The 18653-nt window shown below is 39.4% G+C and overlaps 1 protein-coding gene across 4 annotated transcripts in view; it reads left to right on the top strand.

Annotated features, from left to right (window-relative positions):
• The window catches only part of LOC138815272 (tRNA pseudouridine synthase Pus10), a 67612-nt gene that overhangs the window by 7831 nt on the left and 41128 nt on the right, over positions 1-18653 (top strand). For all 4 annotated transcript variants that reach the window (XM_070004577.1, XM_070004576.1, XM_070004578.1 and 1 more), the window contains exon 4: positions 415-501. In XM_070004577.1, the coding sequence (XP_069860678.1) occupies positions 415-501 (87 nt within the window). The remainder of the gene's footprint in view (positions 1-414; positions 502-18653) is intronic.

The raw sequence follows: 18653 nt of genomic DNA on the forward strand, positions 1-18653 counted from the left end.
ACATTTCATCCTTCTGAGTAGTGAGGTTTATAGGTGTGAGCCACTGGCAACCAGTGGCCATTCTGACATTCAACCACTTATACTAAGGAGTCAGTTGTAGCTGTTTTGGACCTTACAATATTTTCAGGGTCATAATTAGAATAGAAAAATGTTTCATTTTAGGATGTTTATAAGAATTCTGAATCAACTGTGAAAGGTTTTATTTAAATTTGATTTTGTTCATAGCAGTGCTGGGGATTAAACCCATGTCCTGGGACATGTTTCACAATAGCTATCTCTGAGGTACATCCATATCCTCTATCTGAAAGTTTGGAACGTTTTTAGTCATTTCCTGAACAGAAATTCATGTTCTGAAGATTAGAGTAAGATTTTAATCAATTCTTGGGATTAATGTAATTGTAATGCTTTTTTTAGGTATGCCAAAAGGTTGAAGCTTCTGGGTTTGAATTCAACAACCTGGTATTTTCCGTATCCTTTCCACCACAGCTATCTGTAAGAGAGGTAAGGTCTTTTTTTTTTTTTTTTTTGTGGGACTCAAACTCTGGGCCTGGGCGCTGCCCCTCAGCTCTTCAGCCCAAGGCGAGCGCTCTACCACTTGAGTCACAGCGCCACTTCTGGTTTCATGGTTAATTGGAGATAAGAGTCTTGCAGACTTTCCTGCCCGATCTGGCTTTGAATTGTGATCCTCAGATCTCAGCCTCCTGAGTAGCTAGGTGAGCCACCGTGGCCTGTGAGGTAAGGTCTTTTGTACACTTAAAAGTCTATGTGAGCCGGGAAAAATCACAACATGTAGCTAAGATATCCAAACAATTTTAACAGACTACTTTCAAAAGTTATACTCTCTAAAGAGTATAACCTGGCAGAAATGGATGCATTTTTAGAGAAATACAAGTTGCCCAAACTGAGCAAAGAAGAAGTAAATTAACTAAATAAGCCAATATCCTACAATAAGATACAGGAAGCAATCAGAAGTCTTCCGACAAAGAAAAGCTCAGGACCAGTGGATTCACAACAGAATTCTATGAGACCTTTAAAGAAGAACTAATACTCATACTTCTCAAGCTCTTCAGAGAAACAGAGAAGGAGGGAGCTATCCCAAACTCATTCTACGATGCCAATATCACATTCATCCCCCCAAACCAGGCAAAGACCCAACCAAAAAGAATTACAGGCCAATTTCCTTGATGAACACAGATGCAAAGATCCTTAACAGAATTCTAGTTAACAGAATCCTGAAACACATAAAAAAATCATGCACTACGACCAGGTAGGCTTCATCCCAGAGATGCAGGGATGTTTTAACATATGTAAGTTAATAAATGTAATCCAACACATCAACAGAGCCAAGGTCAAGAATCACATGATTATCTCCACAGATGCAGAAAAGGCCTTTGATAAAATTCAACATTCATTCATGCTAAAAGCTCTGGAAAAAATAGGAATAGAAGGAACATTTCTTAAAACAATAAAAGCCATTTACAACAGACCAATAGCCAGTATTATACTTAATGGGGAAAAGCTACAACCAATTCTCCTAAAATCAGGAACAAGGCAAGGATGCCCACTGTGTCCACTCCTCTTCAATATAGTCCTGGAACCCTTAGCCAGGGCAATGAGGCAAGAAAAAGACATTAAAGGGATCTGCATAAGGAAAGAAGAAGTTAAACTATCCCTTTTTGCAGATGACATGATACTATACCTTCACGATCCCAAAAACTCCATCCCCAAACTCTTAGAAATCATAAATCACTTCAGCAAAGTAGCACGATACAAAATAAACCCACAAAAATCAGTTGCCTTCCTGTACACTGAAAATGTACAAGCAGAGAAGGAAATAAAGGAAGCAACCCCATTCACAATAACCTCCCCAAAACTAACATATTTAGGAATTAACCTAACCAAAAATGTGAAAGAACTATTTAATAAAAAGTATAAAAAGTTAAAGAAAGAATTTACAGAAGATACTACAAAATGGAAAGACCTCCCATGCTCTTGGATAGGCAGATTTAATATGGTGAAAATGGCAATACTGCCAAAATTAATATACAAATTCAATGCAATTCCAATTAAAATCCCAATGACGGACATCTCTGAAATACAGAAAACAGTCCAAAAATTCATATGGAACAACAAAAGACCTAGAATAGCCAAAACAATTCTAGGGGATAAAGACAACATGGGAGGGATTTCCATTCCAAACTTCAAACTCTACTATAGAGCCATAATAGCAAAGACAGCATGGTACTGAAACAAAAACAGACCTGAAGACCAATGGAATAGAATAGAAGATCCAAAAATAAATCCACATGCCTACAGTCAGCTGATATTTGACAAAGGAGCCAAAGATATACAATGGAAGAAACACAGCCTCTTCAACCACTGGTGCTAGGAAAACAGGGCGGCCACATGCAGAAGACTAAAAGTGGACCCCAGCCTATCACCATGCACCAACATCAACTCAAAATGGATTAAAGACCTTAACATTAAACCTGAATCTCTGAAACTACTGCAGGACAGAGTAGGAGAGACACTTGAACTAATAGGCACAGGAAGGAACTTCCTGAACAGAGTCCCAGGGTCACAACAAATTGGAGAGAGACTCGACAAATGGGACTACCTTAAAATAAAAAGCTTCTGCACAGATAAATCTATCGCAACCAAGCTAGAAAGACAACCAACTAATTGGGAAAAAATATTTACCAGCAATATATCAGACAAGGGGTTAATATCCAGTATATACAGGGAACTCAAGAAACTAATCCCTCCCAAACCTAACAAACCAATTACTAAATGGGCAAGGGAACTGAAGAGAGACTTTTCAGATGAAGAGATAAAAACGGCAAAGAAACACATGAAATGTTCACCATCCCTGGTTGTGAAGGAAATGCAAATAGAGACAACCCTGAGATACCACCTTACCCCAGTCAGAATGGCCCACATCCACAAGTCAGCCAACGACAAATGCTGGAGGGGATGTGGAGAAAGAGGAACCCTATTACACTGCTGGTGGGAATGTACACTTATACAACCACTTTGGAAAGCAGTCTGGAGGGTCCTCAAAAAGCTAAATATTGACCTCCCTTATGACCCAGTCATACCACTTCTAGGCATCTACCCTGAACAACAGGAACCAGTATACAAGGATACATGCATGTCCATGTTTATTGCAGCACTGTTCACAATTGCCAGGATATGGAAACAACCCACATGTCCCACCACAGATGAATGGATCCAAAAATTGTGGTATCTATACACAATGGAATATTATGCAGCCATTAGAAATGACAAAATAATGGCATTTGCAGGGAAATGGATGGAGCTAGAAGAAATGTTGAGAAAGGTAAGCCAAGAGCAAAGAGACAAACGGTACATGGTCTCCCTGATAAGTGGATGTTAAATCTAAAATGTTAGGTGATACGACAAAATTAACAGGACTTAAGAAACAAAGGACTTCCACTCATCTGGTCGGATCACTACTAAATAACCCCATGCTGCTGATCACATGTATGGTATATATGTGTACACTGGAGGGGAACCAGGAAGATGATACAGAACTAGAGGGAATCGGAAAAACTTACAACAGTGGGACCCATCAGCTGCACTGGACATTGACCAAAATGAACTAAGCAACTTAATGGCAGCGATGGGAGGGAGGGAACAAGTGGGAAAGAGGGAACAGCTGATGCTATGCAAAACAAAAGAAATGTACATACCACCCAATGTGGAAGAAATAGCTGTATCGAAAAGCTCACATAACTCATAGACGTTATAGACCGTGATAGACATTTTGCTCCAGGAAAGTTAGAATGTGTTGTGACTTTAACTGAGCATCACTATCTCACAATACTGTGAAATTTGGGAAATTATGTAATCACTTAATCACAATAAAAAATTTGAAAAAAAAAATGTCTATGTGAGGGCCGGGCGCCAGTGGCTCACGGCTGTAATCCTAGCTACTCAGGAGGCTGAGATCTGAGGCTCACGGTTCAAAGCCAGCTCGGGCAGGAAAGTCTGTGAGACTCTTATCTCCAATAAACCACCAGAAAACCAGAAGTGGCGCTGTGGCTCAAGTGGTAGGGTGCTAGCCTTGGGCTGAAGAGCTGAGGAACAGCGTCCAGGCCCAGAGTTCAAGCCCCTGACTGACCAAAAAAAAAAAAAAAAAAAAAAAAAAAAAAGTCAGTGTGAGGGCCTGGGAATGTGGCTTAGTGGTAGAGTGTTGCCTAGTATTCATGAAGCCCTGGGTCCGAGTCCTCAGTACCACATAAACTGAAAAGGCTGGAAGTGGCGCTGTGGCTCAAGTAGTAGAGTGCTTGCCTTGAGCAAAAGAAGCTCAGGGATAGTCCCCAGGCCCTGAGTTTAAGCCACAACTGGCAAAAATAAGAAAAAGAAAGTCTATGTGAGGAGTAGAGGTGAGGCTCAGGCCAAAAACATCAGTCAATAAAAAAAAGTGTCAGATACCAAGTTCAAGTCTCACTCTTGGTTCCCTTCCCCCCTCGAAAAAGTCTGTATTAGAACTGTGTACCCATGGCTCATGCCTGTAATCCTAGCTACTCACAAGCCTGAGATCTGAGGATCCCAATTTGAAGTCATCCAGGGGAGACAAATCTGAGATACTCTTATCTCCAGTTAACCAGTTGTGGCTCAAGTGGTAAGGCACTAGCCTTCAGCACAAAAGCTCAGGGCTAATGCCCAGGCACTGAGTTCAAGCTCCAAGACTGACATAAAAGACACAAACAACTAAACAGAAAGTCTATGTGCTGGTGCTTCATACCCATAATTCTAGCTGCTTAGAAGGCAGAGGTTTGAGAATTGAGATTTGAAGCTAGCCTGGCAGGAGAGTCAGTTAACCACACACACACAAAAAAAAGCCAAAAGTATAGCTGCAGCTCAAGTGAGAGTACCAGACTTGAGTGGAAAAAGTTAAGGGACATTAGTCATGTACTGAGTTCAAGTCCTGGTACTGGTGCACGTGTGCACACGTAAAAGGGGGTTAGAGATATACTCAGTGGTAGAGTGCCTAGGTAGCATTCACAAGGTTATGGGTTTCATTCTCAGCACTGAGGGGAAAAAATGTATGTGTGAAGTACATGCTGGGAATTTCTCAAAATATGAAAATATGGAAATATTCCTTTCCCTATTACATTTTTCACATTTTTGTTACTGAATTACTGAAACAATTTATAGCTGCTAATTAAATAATTAGCAAATGAAAATGGTACAATTTTGATATAAGTTAGTTTATTCCTCTTAGCACTGCCCATATTAACTTAATTCTAGCTAATCAGGAAGTAGAGACTGGGACAATTGTAGTCTAAGGCCAACTCAATCAAAAGTTAGCAAGACTGCATCTCCACAAACAAGCAGGGTGTTCTTATGCAAGACAGTAATAACAGAAGGCACAGGTGTGAGGATAACAGTCTGACAACAGTCCCAGGCAAAAAACATGAGACCATATCTGGAAAATAAAGCAAAAAAGGGCTGGTGGTGTGACTCAAGTGGTAGAGTACCTACCTTAGCAAGTTTGAGAACCTGAGTTAAAACCCAGTACTACCAAAAAATAAACAAATGAAAAAAGATTCTCATTTAGTAGAAGATTTTTTGAAAGTCTTAGCTCTGAATAAGCATGATATATAGAGATTTGACCAAGACTCTAGAGATTAAGGCAGATACCTGTGTATTTTATAATTCTTCTAGGATAGGATGATGTCAGCTATCATGAGCTTTTTTTTTTTTGACCAGTTCTGGGACTTGAATTCAGGACCTTGGTACTGTCTCTAAGCTTCATTTCCCTCAAAGCTATTGCTTTACCACTTGAACCACAGTGCCACTTCCAGCTTTTTCTACTTATGGTATTGAAGAATCAAACCCAGAGCTTCATGCATGCTAGGCAAGCACTCTACCACTAAGCCACATTCCTAGCCCCATGAACATTGTTATTCTCTGGAATGAAAAATAAAAAAAGCAACTCTTCTAGTTCATGATAAAAGGAATCAAAATAGTTTCATGTTTGTCTTTTTAGTGATAATAAGCAAAACTATCTTTGTTCATATTGCTAAATAAAACATAGAGAAAAACTTCTGTTCTAAATGTATCCTCTTTCCTCTAAGAATCCTAGAATATCCCCAAAACACTGTCTATATCATCACTCTTTTTTTTCTTCCCCCATCACCTTTTTGAGTGATTATGCTTTTTGGCCACAAGTAGGACAGATTGATTAAGACTTACCGAAACTGGATAGAACTATGGAGTAAAGCTGGACAGTGAAAAAGAATACAATGATTTCAAGTAATATCTCTGGTCTATGACAAAATAATTGAACAAATGAAAAAATAAAGTGGTTGATTTGATCTGCTGTAATTTTTGGTTAATCATCAGAACAATTTTCACTGGTAGTTTATGTTTTAGAAACAGACTTTCAAGGGCTAAGCAACTTGTGAAAGTTGCAATGTCTTGAGTAACAGCAAAAAGGGAAGCTCAAGGACAATGCCTAGGCTCTGAGTTCAAGCCCCAGGACTGGCAAAAACAAACAAAACAAAACAAAAAAAACAAATAAGCATATTTTCTAAGTTTGGTTGTATATCACTGCTAAACCTTTCCTCTCAGTTTATATCTTTAAATTAAAAAATGTTGTAGTTCATTCTTTTCTTTTTTTTTTTTTTTTGCCAGTCATGGTACCTGAACTCTGGGCCTGGGCACTGTCCCTCAGCTCTTCAGCTCAAGGCTAGTGCTCTACTACTTGAGCCACAGCGCCACTTCCAGCTTTTTCTGCTTATGTGGTGCTGAGGAATCGAACCCAGGGCCTCATGCATGCAAGGCAAGCACTCTACCACTGAGCCACCTTCCCAGCCCCTTGTAGTTCATTCTTTATTGTTATTATTATATAGTTGTACAAAGGGGTTACAATGCCGTAAGTCAGGTTATGGATACAATGCTTTCTTGGTCAATGTCACCCCTTCCTTCATTCTCCCCTATTTTTCCCTTTCCATCCCTATCCTATGTAAGTTTTTTTGTTTTGTTTTGTTTTGTTTTGTTTTTGTCAGTCATGGGGCTTGAACTCTGGGCCTGGGCGCTGTCCCTCAGTTCTTCAGCTCAAAGCTAGAAGTCTACCACTTGAGCCACTTCCAGTTTTCTTAGGTTTATTGGAATCAGAGTCTCATAGTAATAAGAAAAATAGCATAGGAATCTGGGCAAGAATTTTTACAAGGATTAGAAAGCTCAGACTTTAATCCAAACCAAATTATCTCAACAAAAGAAACTATAGGGAAAAAAATGGAGTACGTACCTAGAATCTCTGTATCCAAGAAGCTGAGGCAGTAGGTTTGTGTGAGACCAGCCTTAGCTAAATAGTGACATCTTGTCTATTAAGAAGGAAGGGCTGAGGTTATATGTCCATGGTAGAGTACTTGTAGAAAAAAGAAGAAATAGAAGATCCTTGTCTTTCTGTGTATTTACATAAATATTTATTTACTTTTTATTTATTTTGTTGTTTGTTTTTGCCATTTCTGGGGCTTGAACTCAGGGCCTGGGCACTGTCCTTGGGCCTCTTTGTACTCAAGGCTAGTGCTCTACTACTTGAGCCACAATGCCACTTCCAGCTTTTTTTTTTTTTTTTTTTGAGTAGTTTATTGGAGATAAGAGTCTATCTGGTCTTTGAATTGTGATCCTCAGATTTTAGCCTCCTGAGTAGCTAGGATTACAGGTGTGGCATTTTAGAAAATGCCAGAAATAGTATTACTATCCTGATAAACCCTTATGTTACCCAAACTTAACAATTGAATTGTTTGCCACCTTGAGATCACCTTTCAAAGAAATACAGGAAAGGTACAGTTAAATTAATACAAGTGAAAGAAGGCTTAGGTCTCTTAGAATAGCAACCAGAATGTGAAAACAACTAATGATTAAAATCTTGCAAGAATTGCTAAGGGACATTTAGAATACTTAAAGTTACATTTAGAGCAAAAGAAATATGAAAAAGGAGGTGGAAATGTATGTCAAACTGATGGTGTCCTGGTGATGGATATTATTGAAAAACAGAATTCTGAAAGTCCTACTTTGCTCTGTCCCTTCTGTCAAGGAGGGGTGATTTTCATACTGAAAGGGTAAGCATGATCATTGGTAAGGCAGAATGAAAAGTCCACATGGTGAAGCTTTTTGAAATGGGTCAAGGTTTCAGTTGTGGGTAAATTACATTCCAAGATAGATTCAGAAAGAACTTGCAACTTCCCATGATCTTTGAGGGCTTTTAAGGGAGAACAGATTTCCCAGGTGACTAGAGGCCGATAAGGACAATTCTGCCTTTTTTTTTTTTTTTGGGTCAGTTGTGGGGCTTGAAGTCTGGGCCTGGGCTCTGTCTCTGAGCTCTTCAGCTCAGGGCTAGTGCTCTACCACTTGAGCCACAGCGCCACTTGCTGTTTTCGGGTGGTTAATTAGAGATAAGAGTTTCATGGACTTTCTTACCCGGGCTGGCATTGAACTGTGATCCTCAGATCTCAGCCTTCTGAGTAGCTAGGATTACAGGCGTGAACTACCAGTGCCTGGCTAAATTCTGCTTTTCTAAAAGTAAATACAAAGCTGCCTTTGTTAATTACTATCTGTTTATCTTGGTCCTGGCAAGATTCTTGTTTTTTTCCTCCATGTTCTTTATAGATGAACTTGCCCAATTCTATGGCTTTTTTACATCTCATATTTTTATAACTTTCATATTCAATCTTTTCCCGCATCCTTCCTGGCAAGATTCTTGATGAGGAATTAGAAAAGCAAACTGTGGATACTGAACATAAGGAGTAATTGATTGCAACATAGAATAGGTTTGCTAAGAGCAAATTGTGTCTGCATAATTTCTTCCTTTTACAGGCTAGTCAAACTGGTAGAACATGGGATATATTCTACATAGGCACTGGCATGACTAGATTTTAGCAAGTCCTTTGACCAGGTTTCTTTCTCATGGTAACTTTGTAAGAGTGTTAAGAAACATGGACAAGACCTGAAGACAATTAGTTGGATTGTGCCAGACTGGCTAAACTCTCAACATATGGGTCCTGGTGATCAGTGGTGCCATGAACTCTGGTGCCTCTTGACACTAGAGAAGGCAAGGAAATGGTGTTATTACTTGATTACCCAGAAATGTCCTGTTGATACCTTGATTTTAGCTAAGATGTTGGACATATATTTATTAAAAGAATTATAGGGAGCTGGGTGCCAGGGCTCATGTCTATAGCTACTCAGGAGGCTGAAATTGAGATTTGAAGCCAGCTAGGGCAGACAAATCCCAGAGAGTCTTACCTACAGTTAACCAGCATAAAGACAGCGTGGAGGTGTGGCTCAAGTAGTAGCATACCAACCATTGGTGAAAAAATAGAGTAAGAGTACAGGGCCTTGAGTGCAAGTCCCAGTATTGGTACATACACAAAAAAATTAAATGCTATATAGTATTATTAGTTCTTCTAGGTTTAGCTTTACAAGTTGAATCCAGTAGAGGGCAATATTGTATTATCAGTTTGGTTATCAGTCCCTCGTGCATGGGAAACATTTTTTCTTATCTATGGACTTTAGATAGGTTATACTGTTGCTTCGATGTTACTTTGGTTATATGAAACTACTTCACTATAGACAGTATGATATGGTTGGAGTTTTATTGTCTAATCAAAACTTTTCCCTTTCATTCCTTATACTTTATAGCTCTAGGCTGCTTTGCATTAAATACTACAAGTTACACATGACCTTAGAGAAGTTGCTAAAAATGAAAGTATAAATTTTGTGTAGGTTTTTTTCTTCTTTTTTTTTGGTGCTGGCACTGAGGCTTGAACTAGAGCCTCATGCTTTCCCTTTCCCTCGTCCTCCTCATGGCTGACATTCTACCACTTGAGCCATACCTAAGTAGCTAGGATTGCAATTGTGAACCACTGGAACTTAGCTTTTGCTCCTAATTCTTGCTATAAACCTGGACTGCTAAAAGAGGACAGCAAAACCTATGCCATAGCCTGAATGCTAGGCTGTCCTGAAATTTGCTCCACAAAATTAGTCCATAACTTTTAAGTTCAGCTTCCTACAAAGTCTGAGGATATAGGCACAATGTAGACAAGTTCTCTGCTATAATATGAATAGCTTCTGGTTCAGTTCCCAGTAGTCTTTGATCCTCTCTGGAACTTCATGAGTGTGCTTTCATTATCCACATTCCTAAGTCATTCTGGTCTTCTGAGCTTCTATCAGGATCACCCATTGAACTATACCTACATTATTTTAGTTTTTCTCTAGTCTACCTCTCCAAACTTGTCCAAATTCCTTCAACCTGTCAGCTGCAAAGGCTTGAGAACCACATAGTCATGTTTAGTCCCAGCAAGACAATTTTGTGAGTTAATTAGCTATTTTGTTTCTGTGGCAAAATAGTGAAGCAAGCAACTTAAGGTGTGAAATGTTTATTTTGGTTCATGGCCAACCAAATAAATTATGACAAGAAGAGAATAGCAGAATAGAATAGCTTACATCATAGTGGTTAGGAGGGAGGAAGAGAGAGAAGAAAGAAGAAAGAGAGGGAGGGAGACAGTATTCAGGGATGAGCAGACTAGCCTGTGTTCTGCTTTCTCCTTCTCAGCCTTTTATTCCACTTGGACCCCCAATCTGTGAAATAGCACCATCCATATTTAGGGTGGGTCTAATTTAGGATTAATTTAGAAAGTTAGTTATCTCTGGAAATGCCCTCATGGGCACATCTTAGAGCTGTGTTTTACTAGTCTGCTAAGCATTCTCAGTCAAGTTGACAATCAAGATTAACTGTCACTACTGGGTAGAGTGGGCAGTCAGAAGTCCAGCTATGAAAAAATCAAAGTAGGACTAATAACTTGTCAGGAAGCAGGTGCAGGGACTCTATATGTGAAATAAGAACTCAATTCCCAAGGAGGAATGTGAGTGGCTGTGGACCAACAGGTTCACAGCAGTGAGAATTCTAAAGGCCACCAAAAGAATTTAATATATCTAAGATCCATGAGTGCAGTTGAAAGGGTATTCAGACATTTATTTATGTATTTGTCAGTCGTGGGTGGGGCTTGAACTCTGGGCCTGAGCACTGTCCCTCAGCTCTTCAGCCCAAGGCAAGCGCTCTACCACCAGAATCTACTTTTCTTCACTGGTATTAATACAAGATAAGTAGAAGTGTTTTCCTTTCTCCATCCTCTTGGATTTTATGTATTTTAAACAAACCTGTTTTTGTTACAGAGGATTAGCAAAAGTACATACTTGAGTCTCTTTCTCTCTCTCCCTCAGAGTGGTATTGAGCTCAGAGTCTTGCACTTGAACCATGAATGAAGAGAAGCAGGAGGAAAGAATTTAGTCATAAAATTCAATGCATATCTTACAATATTAAGAAAATTGAGAAAAGGGTGGTTGGGGAAGGATGGGGGAGAATGATGAGAGGGTGACATTGACCAAGATGAATTGTTTGTCTAGTGGCAACTCCTTTGTACAACTACTTAAAGATAATTTTTTGAACAGCTCTTCTTTGAGAGAGAGAGAGAAAGAGAGAGAGAGAGAGAGAGAGAGAGAGAGAGAGAGAGAGAGAGAGAGAGAGAGAGAGTGTGAGTATGTGTGTGGTCCTGAGGCTTGAACTCAGGCTACCACTCCACCAGTTGGGCCACATAATCCATTTTCAGCTTTTGAGTGATTAATTTGAGATAAAAGTCTTTGCTGGAATTTCATGGGCTTTCCTGCCAAAGCAATCTTCAAACTTAGATTCTCAGATCTCAGTTTCTTGAATAGCTAGGATTATAAGGCATGAGTCACAGGGGGTGGGGGGTGGGGGGTGGGGCGTGGGGCGTGCAGCCTGCTTTAGTTTTTTTTTTTTTTGGATGGGATCTAGCATTTCTGCCCAGATTTTGAACTTTCTTCCTATGTCTCCTATATATCTTGGGTCATACCACACCATTTACCTTGTTGGTTGAGATGGGTGTCCTGATAGCTTTTCACTTAGGCTACCTTGAATGTGGTCCTTCAGATCTCCCTCTTCCAACTAACAGGAATTACTGTGAGCGTTGTGAGCCACAACACCCTTCTTGATCATCTCTCTTTACCAAGAAGTTCCAGTATGTACAAATATATTAGTTTACTTTTACTGTATCATTTTTGCATTTACATTTAAATTTTTGTTATAATTGTATCTTCTCACTTCCTGAATGAAACCAATGAACAAGACTGAAATATACCATCTTGGTTCTTTTATTTGAGAAGTTAGAAATACTTTTATTGTACTGTAACAACTCTAATAAAAATTTACCAGTCTAGTTTTCTTAAAGTCATTTGTTTATGGCCAGGCACTGGTAGCTCATGCCTGTAATCCTAACTACTCAGGAGGCTGAGCTCTGAGGATCATGGTTCAAAGCCAGCCCAGGCAGGAAAAGTTCATGAGACTCTTTTTTTTTTTTTTGGGTCTGGTCGTGGGGCCTGAACTCTGGGCCTGGGCGCTGTCCCTCAGCTCTTCAGCTCAAGGCTAGCACTCTATCACTTGAGCCACAGCGCCACTTCTGGCTTTTTTCTTTTTTGCTTATGTGGTGCTGAGGAATCAAACCCAGGGCCTCAGGCATGCAAGGCAAGCGCTCTACCACTGAGCCACCTTCTCAGCCCTCCATGAGACTTTTATCTCCAATAAACCACTCAGAAAACTGGAAGTGGTGCTGTGGCTCAAGTGGTAGAGAGCTAGCCTTGAGCTGAAGAGCTCAGGGATAGAGCCCAGGCCCAGAGTTCAAGCCCATGACCGACAAATAATTATTTGTTTATAAAATTATGTATTATAAAATAATAGTGAACATGAATCACCTAGTTATATTTTGCATTTTCTTTTATTTTTTTCAGTTTGTTTTTGTTTGGCACCTTTTCATGGGACACTTTTTTTATACATTTATACAATCGATTTAGGGTAATTAGCATGTCTTTCACCTCAAGCATTTATTTATTTATTGTGGCAAGAACATTTAAAATCCTTTCCTGGCTATTTTGACACATTGAGTACTTTTTTTTTGTTAACTGTATTTGCCCTATTGTGTAAAAGAACCTCAGAAAATGCTCCTTCTAGGTGTAGCTTTTTATAGCAAATAGTCACTCTAATCCCTCCATCCCTTTCTGTTTCTCTGAACTACTATTTTTTTTTTTTTTTGGGGGGTCCGGTCGTGGGGCCTGAACTCTGGGCCTGGGCTCTGTCCCTCAGCTCTTCAGCTCAAGGCTAGCGCTCTACCACTTGAGCCACAGCACCACTGCCAGCTTTTTTTCTTTTTGCTTATGTGGTGCTGAGGAATTGAACCCAGGGCCTCAGGCATGCAAGGCAAGCGCTCTACCACTGAGCCACCTTCCCAGCCCTGAACTACTATTTTTTATTTCTGTGAGATCAACTCTAGTTTTTATCTTACAAATTAATTATGGGAACAGTTGAAGAAAATAATAGTACAATTCTATTCTTTTTGAGAATGTTTATGCATTTTCTTTCTTTCTTTTTGGGTCCGGTCGTGGGGCCTGAACTCTGGGTCTGTCCCTCAGCAGCTCAAGGCTAGTGCTCTACCACTTGAGCCACAGCGCCACTTCCGTCTTTTTTCTTTTTGCTTATGTGGTGCTGAGGAATTGAACCCAGGGCCTCATGTATGCAAGGCAAGCGCTCTACCACTGAGCCACCTTCCCAGCCCTATTTATGCATTTTTAAGGTTAAGTAATAGAAAAGTGCTAACAGGAAGAGAAGGGTAGGAAAATTTTATTACTGGGGCTGGGAAGGTGGCTCAGTGGTAGAGCGCTTGCCTTGCATGCCAGAGGCCCTGGCATGTTTTTAAAATTTTAAAATTTCAGTTTTTAAAATTTTCTGTTTTTATATCATAGTGAAGAAAATTCATGGTGATATATGAGTAGCAGCTCATCACATTGTAATTCTTGCTTAAAATTTCCCACACAAAGTTCTGACATTAGACCTTACTTTGAGACAGGCCTTCCTTTACCAAATTATTCTTAGGAATCTGTTGGCTTTTTTCTTCTCTCTCACTTTCTCTCTTTGTCTTTTTCATTTTTTTCTTCTCTGTCATTCCTCTCCCTCCCCTATCTTACATCAGGGAACCCTAATAAAGATTCAGACAGGATTTATGCTGGGCAGTCCAGTGGCCTCTGCCTTTGTTCTTTCTCAGTGTCTTATTGAACTTAGTGGTTACGAGTGTGGTTGGAGGTGCTTTAGTCATTTATTTGCCTTTTCATTTTGCATACCTGTTAACCTGCATTCACAGCTAGAAACAGTCACTCTAGATGCTATTCTGTTCTTCAGATTCATGAAAAAAATTTAGTAAGTGCTGCCCTTAAGCTTTTCAACTAAAACTAGAACTGAAAGTTTAGAAAGACAAGGTGTAAGGAAATATCCCTTTTTATTTAATGAGGCAGCTTGTTTTAATTTTGAATTGTTAAAGAGATGTATAAAAACAATATTTTTAGTAGGCAATCTTAAGCCTCTGATTATATGAAAAACCTTGTTCTCCTGTTTTATAGATGAGGAAACAAGCACCTAAAAAGGCACTTAGTTTGCCCCAAATAACTTGCCAAATAGGAAAGAACTGGAACTCAGTTTTTCCTGTTTTGAAATTCAAGGCTTTTCTAGGATACTTGGTGTCCCAGTGTCCCTGGTTCTGATACTGAGTAGGGAGCTCCTTGTAAAGAAAAAGTATGACGGTCACACTCAATCTTAACACAGTTATAGATTCATTTTTATGGAAAACCTTGGAAATTTTTAGCACATGCTTTAATAGATTTACAAAGACTCAAATAATAATAGCTGGAAATATGACCTATTTTTTGGGTTGGGACAAGGCTCAAATGGTAGAACAAGGCTCTGAGTTCAAACCCCTGTACTGCACATATATATCTCACAAGTATTTTACATTGCAATAAAATGTGTTAATTTGGAGGAAATCTGTTCTTTAAAAATAGGATCATTATCCATGGGAGATTTTGTGTACATTTTATAGTGTACAAAGTATTCATTCTATTAACCCAACACCTCTAAAGTTAGCTAATGAGTTGGGAAATGAGATTTACATTAAAAGAATTGGGTAAATGTGGTCTTTGCGTTGATGAAAAAAATGTAAACAATTTTAAAACAAGGGGAGCTTTATTATGTGCAAATAAATGCAGTAACTTAAACTAGGTTAATATGCTTCATTCATTCAAATTTTAGCTTGAAATGATCCTTGGGGATATCTTATAATGAACAGATAAAACTAAATTAGTAATTAGCATACTAATTATATGGTCTTCTAAAGCATAATCTTTAAAACTGTTTTCCTTATACATATAGTTATTTCTAAGTAATTGATCCTCAAAGCTCAGATTGTCACTCCTTTTTCCTGTATCCCCAAGTGTAGCCCTGTCACAACAATTACCACTTCTTTATTTTCATTAATGGTACTAATACTCTTACTTTATCACTTTACTTCCTTTTTTCCCCTTCCTCTTAGTTCATGGGGTCACTCAATAGACAGAAATTGTTCTTTAATCTCTATATTATCAGTAGATCTTACCATGCAGGTAGTACCCCAATATAATTAAGTGTTAAATCTTTTCTTATAGTTGAAAAATTAAGGCCCAGAGAGGTAAACTACAAAGATGACACCATATTTTAGAGACAGAGTCTGCCTTTTGGCCAAGTACTTGTTTTCTTCTATCAGGGATTATATACACAGTTGTCTGTAAAGGCTAGATAAGAAATAAAAATGAGAAAAATATGCTGGGCACTAGGGGCTCGTGATGTAAGCTAATATCTGAGAATTTGGGTTCAAAGCGCCTGTCAGGAAAGTCTGTGAGACTCTTATCTCTAATTAACCAGCTTGAAATGGAGTTGTGGCTCAAGTGTAGAGCACAAGTTTTGAGTGAAACAGCTCGGAGTTGGTGCCCAGGCTCTGAGTTCAAGCCCTAGGACTGGCACCAAATAAACAAAAAAGTGATCTGGTATATTAAAATGTTATTCGCTTTTCTGGAACTTAGGACTTTCTCAAGCTAATAGAAAGAACTTTTTGGAGGGAGGAGGAAATAGAAAAAGATTGGAATGAATATGAAAATACGTTTCATACATATTTGGAAATATGGTGAAATCCCTTTGTATGATTAATATACACTTTTTTTTTTTTCAGTCATGGGGATTTAACTCTGGGCTTGGGCGCTGTCCCTCAGCTCTTCAGCTCAAGGCTAGCGCTCTACCACTTGAGCCATAGTGCTATTTCTGGTTTTCTGGTGGTTAATTGGAGATAAGAGTCTCATGGACTTTCCTGCCTGGGCTGGCTTTGACCTGTGATCCTCAGATCTTAGCATCCTGAGTAGCTAGGATTACAGGCCTGAGCCACCAGTGCCTGGCAATATATACTAATTTTAATAAAAAAAAGTTTGGTACAAATAACATTTAATGTTCCTCCTACACTGCTACATAAGAAAATAGTAGTGTGAGGATGTCTATGTTAAGACTTCATGACTTGGAGATCAAGGAATGTTACTTCTCTGTGCTGCCATGGGCTTTGTATATATGTAATGTGTCACTTCTATGTTATGGTTCCAGTTTGGGGGTTCTTGCCCTAATTTTATATATGACCTTCCCAAAGCATTTCATCTGTAATTGTTGAACCTCTATCCTCATGTATACACATGCATGTGTAATCTAAACTTCAACTTTACTCACTAGTAGTCTCCTAACCTGTTATTTTAAATGTTCCCACCTGCATCAGCCCTTCCTATCAGCACTGATACTCTTTTTTTTTTATTGTGAAAATACTGTACAGAGGGGTTACAATTACATGGGCAAGATAATGAGTACATTTCTTATCAAGCATTGTAGCCTCCTCCTTTGTTTCCCTTTCCCATCCCTTCCCATCCTTCCTTCCCCCCCCCCCCCCACCCCAATCAAGCACTGATACTCTTTATATATGTCTGGTCACACTATCATCTATTCGTGTTGTTTGGTGGTAGATAATCTTTCAGCTTAGAATTCTAAATTCAAAGATGGAAGTGGTACTGTGGCTCAAGTGGTAGAGCACTAACCTCCTGAGCGCAAAGAAGCTCAGGAACATGCCCATGCCTGGAGTTCAAGTGCCAGGACCCCCCCCAAAAAAACAAACAAACACAAAAAAGGAAGAAAAAAAATCCTAAATTCAAGAGAGCTTCTTGTCGCGCGCGTGCGCGCGTGCGTGCGTGCGTGTGTGTGTGTCTTAGTGTTACCAGAGTATATCTTAGCAGTTTTTCAACTGCCCCACTTAGGACTTGCCCAGAATTTTCAAGTAAAGGCAGAATCCAGATTAAATTTTGTGGCTCTAGAATTTTCAGGAGGTGACATACTGCCTCTGGTATAAAATTTGATTAAACTGTATAATTTTAATGCCTTTTGGTTCTATTGGGAGGAAGAATTTAATTGCTTACTCTGGAGAACAATTTTTTTCCACTGATAAAGGAATAGAACATTTATTAAAATTATCTTGGTGACCTGAAAGAGAGAAATACATCTCTTTTTCTTGGCAGAAGCAGGTCCAAGGCATTGTTAGCATGAGGTAAAAATTGAATAATTGAGCAATACCGACTTCTTTGGGATTCAGCCGCCTAGCCCATGCTGTGTGATTAGTTCTTTCCAGCCCGCTGGCATTCCTGAGTAGGGAGCCTGCAGAGGATTAGCAAAGAAAAACCCTTTAGCAAGTCTCAGGTATTGAAGACATTCAATTTTATTCCACATTACATGTAGTTATCTGGTTTCCCTTGGCAACCTCCAGTTCTGCCCTACTTTGTAATCAGAATGGTAGGATATGTTGCACTCTTGATCACACCACCTGTAAAAGTTTGCCTCAAAAGAAGAAACAAAAGGATATAAAAATGCCTAGAAGAGCCAGGCACAGTGGCTTAGGCCTGTAATCCCAGCTACTTGAGAAGCAAAGATCAAGTGGTGGTGGTTTGAGGCCATCCTGGCCATGAAAGTTGGTGAGAGTACATTTCAACCAATGCCTGGGCACAGTGGCTTGCACCTGTCATCCTAGCAACAAAGGGAAACACAAATAGGAGGATTGTAGTCCAGATCAGGCTGGACATAATGTTAGATCTTGCTTAAGAAAAAAAAAGCAGAAAGGGGCTGGAGGAGTAGCTTGAGTGGCCAGACACCTGCTCAGCAGGTGTGAGGCCATGAGTTCAAACTCCAGAACGGCCAAAAAAGTACAAAGGCATTTGAAGTTCCTTCAGAAAGGTAGTTGTGGCTCATGCTGTAATCCTAGCTACTTAGGAGGTTAAGGTCTAACGTCTGTGGTTCAAATCCCATAAGGGCAGGAAAGTCTGTGAGACTCTTCTCCAATAAATTACTCGGAAAAAGACAAAAGCAGCACTATGGTTCAAGTGTTAGAGCCTCTTGGTTCTATTGGGAGGAAGAATTTAATTGCTTACTCTAGAGAACGAATTTTTTTTTCCCACTGACACAGGAACATAACATTTATTAAAATTATCTTGGTGACCTTGAGCAAAAGAAGGTCAGGGACAGCACTTAGTACCTGAGTTCAAGCCCCAGGACTGGCAAAAAAAAAAATGATGAGGGAGATTCCAGAACTCTCTCTCTCTCTCTTTCTCTCTCTCTCTCTCTCTTTCTCTCTCCCTCCCCTTCCTCAGATAACAGATTGCAAAGTACAGAT

This window comes from Dipodomys merriami, unplaced genomic scaffold, assembly GCF_024711535.1.
Source record: "Dipodomys merriami isolate MVZ:Mamm:240054 unplaced genomic scaffold, mDipMer1.0.p SCAF_63, whole genome shotgun sequence".
NCBI lineage: Eukaryota > Metazoa > Chordata > Mammalia > Rodentia > Heteromyidae > Dipodomys > Dipodomys merriami.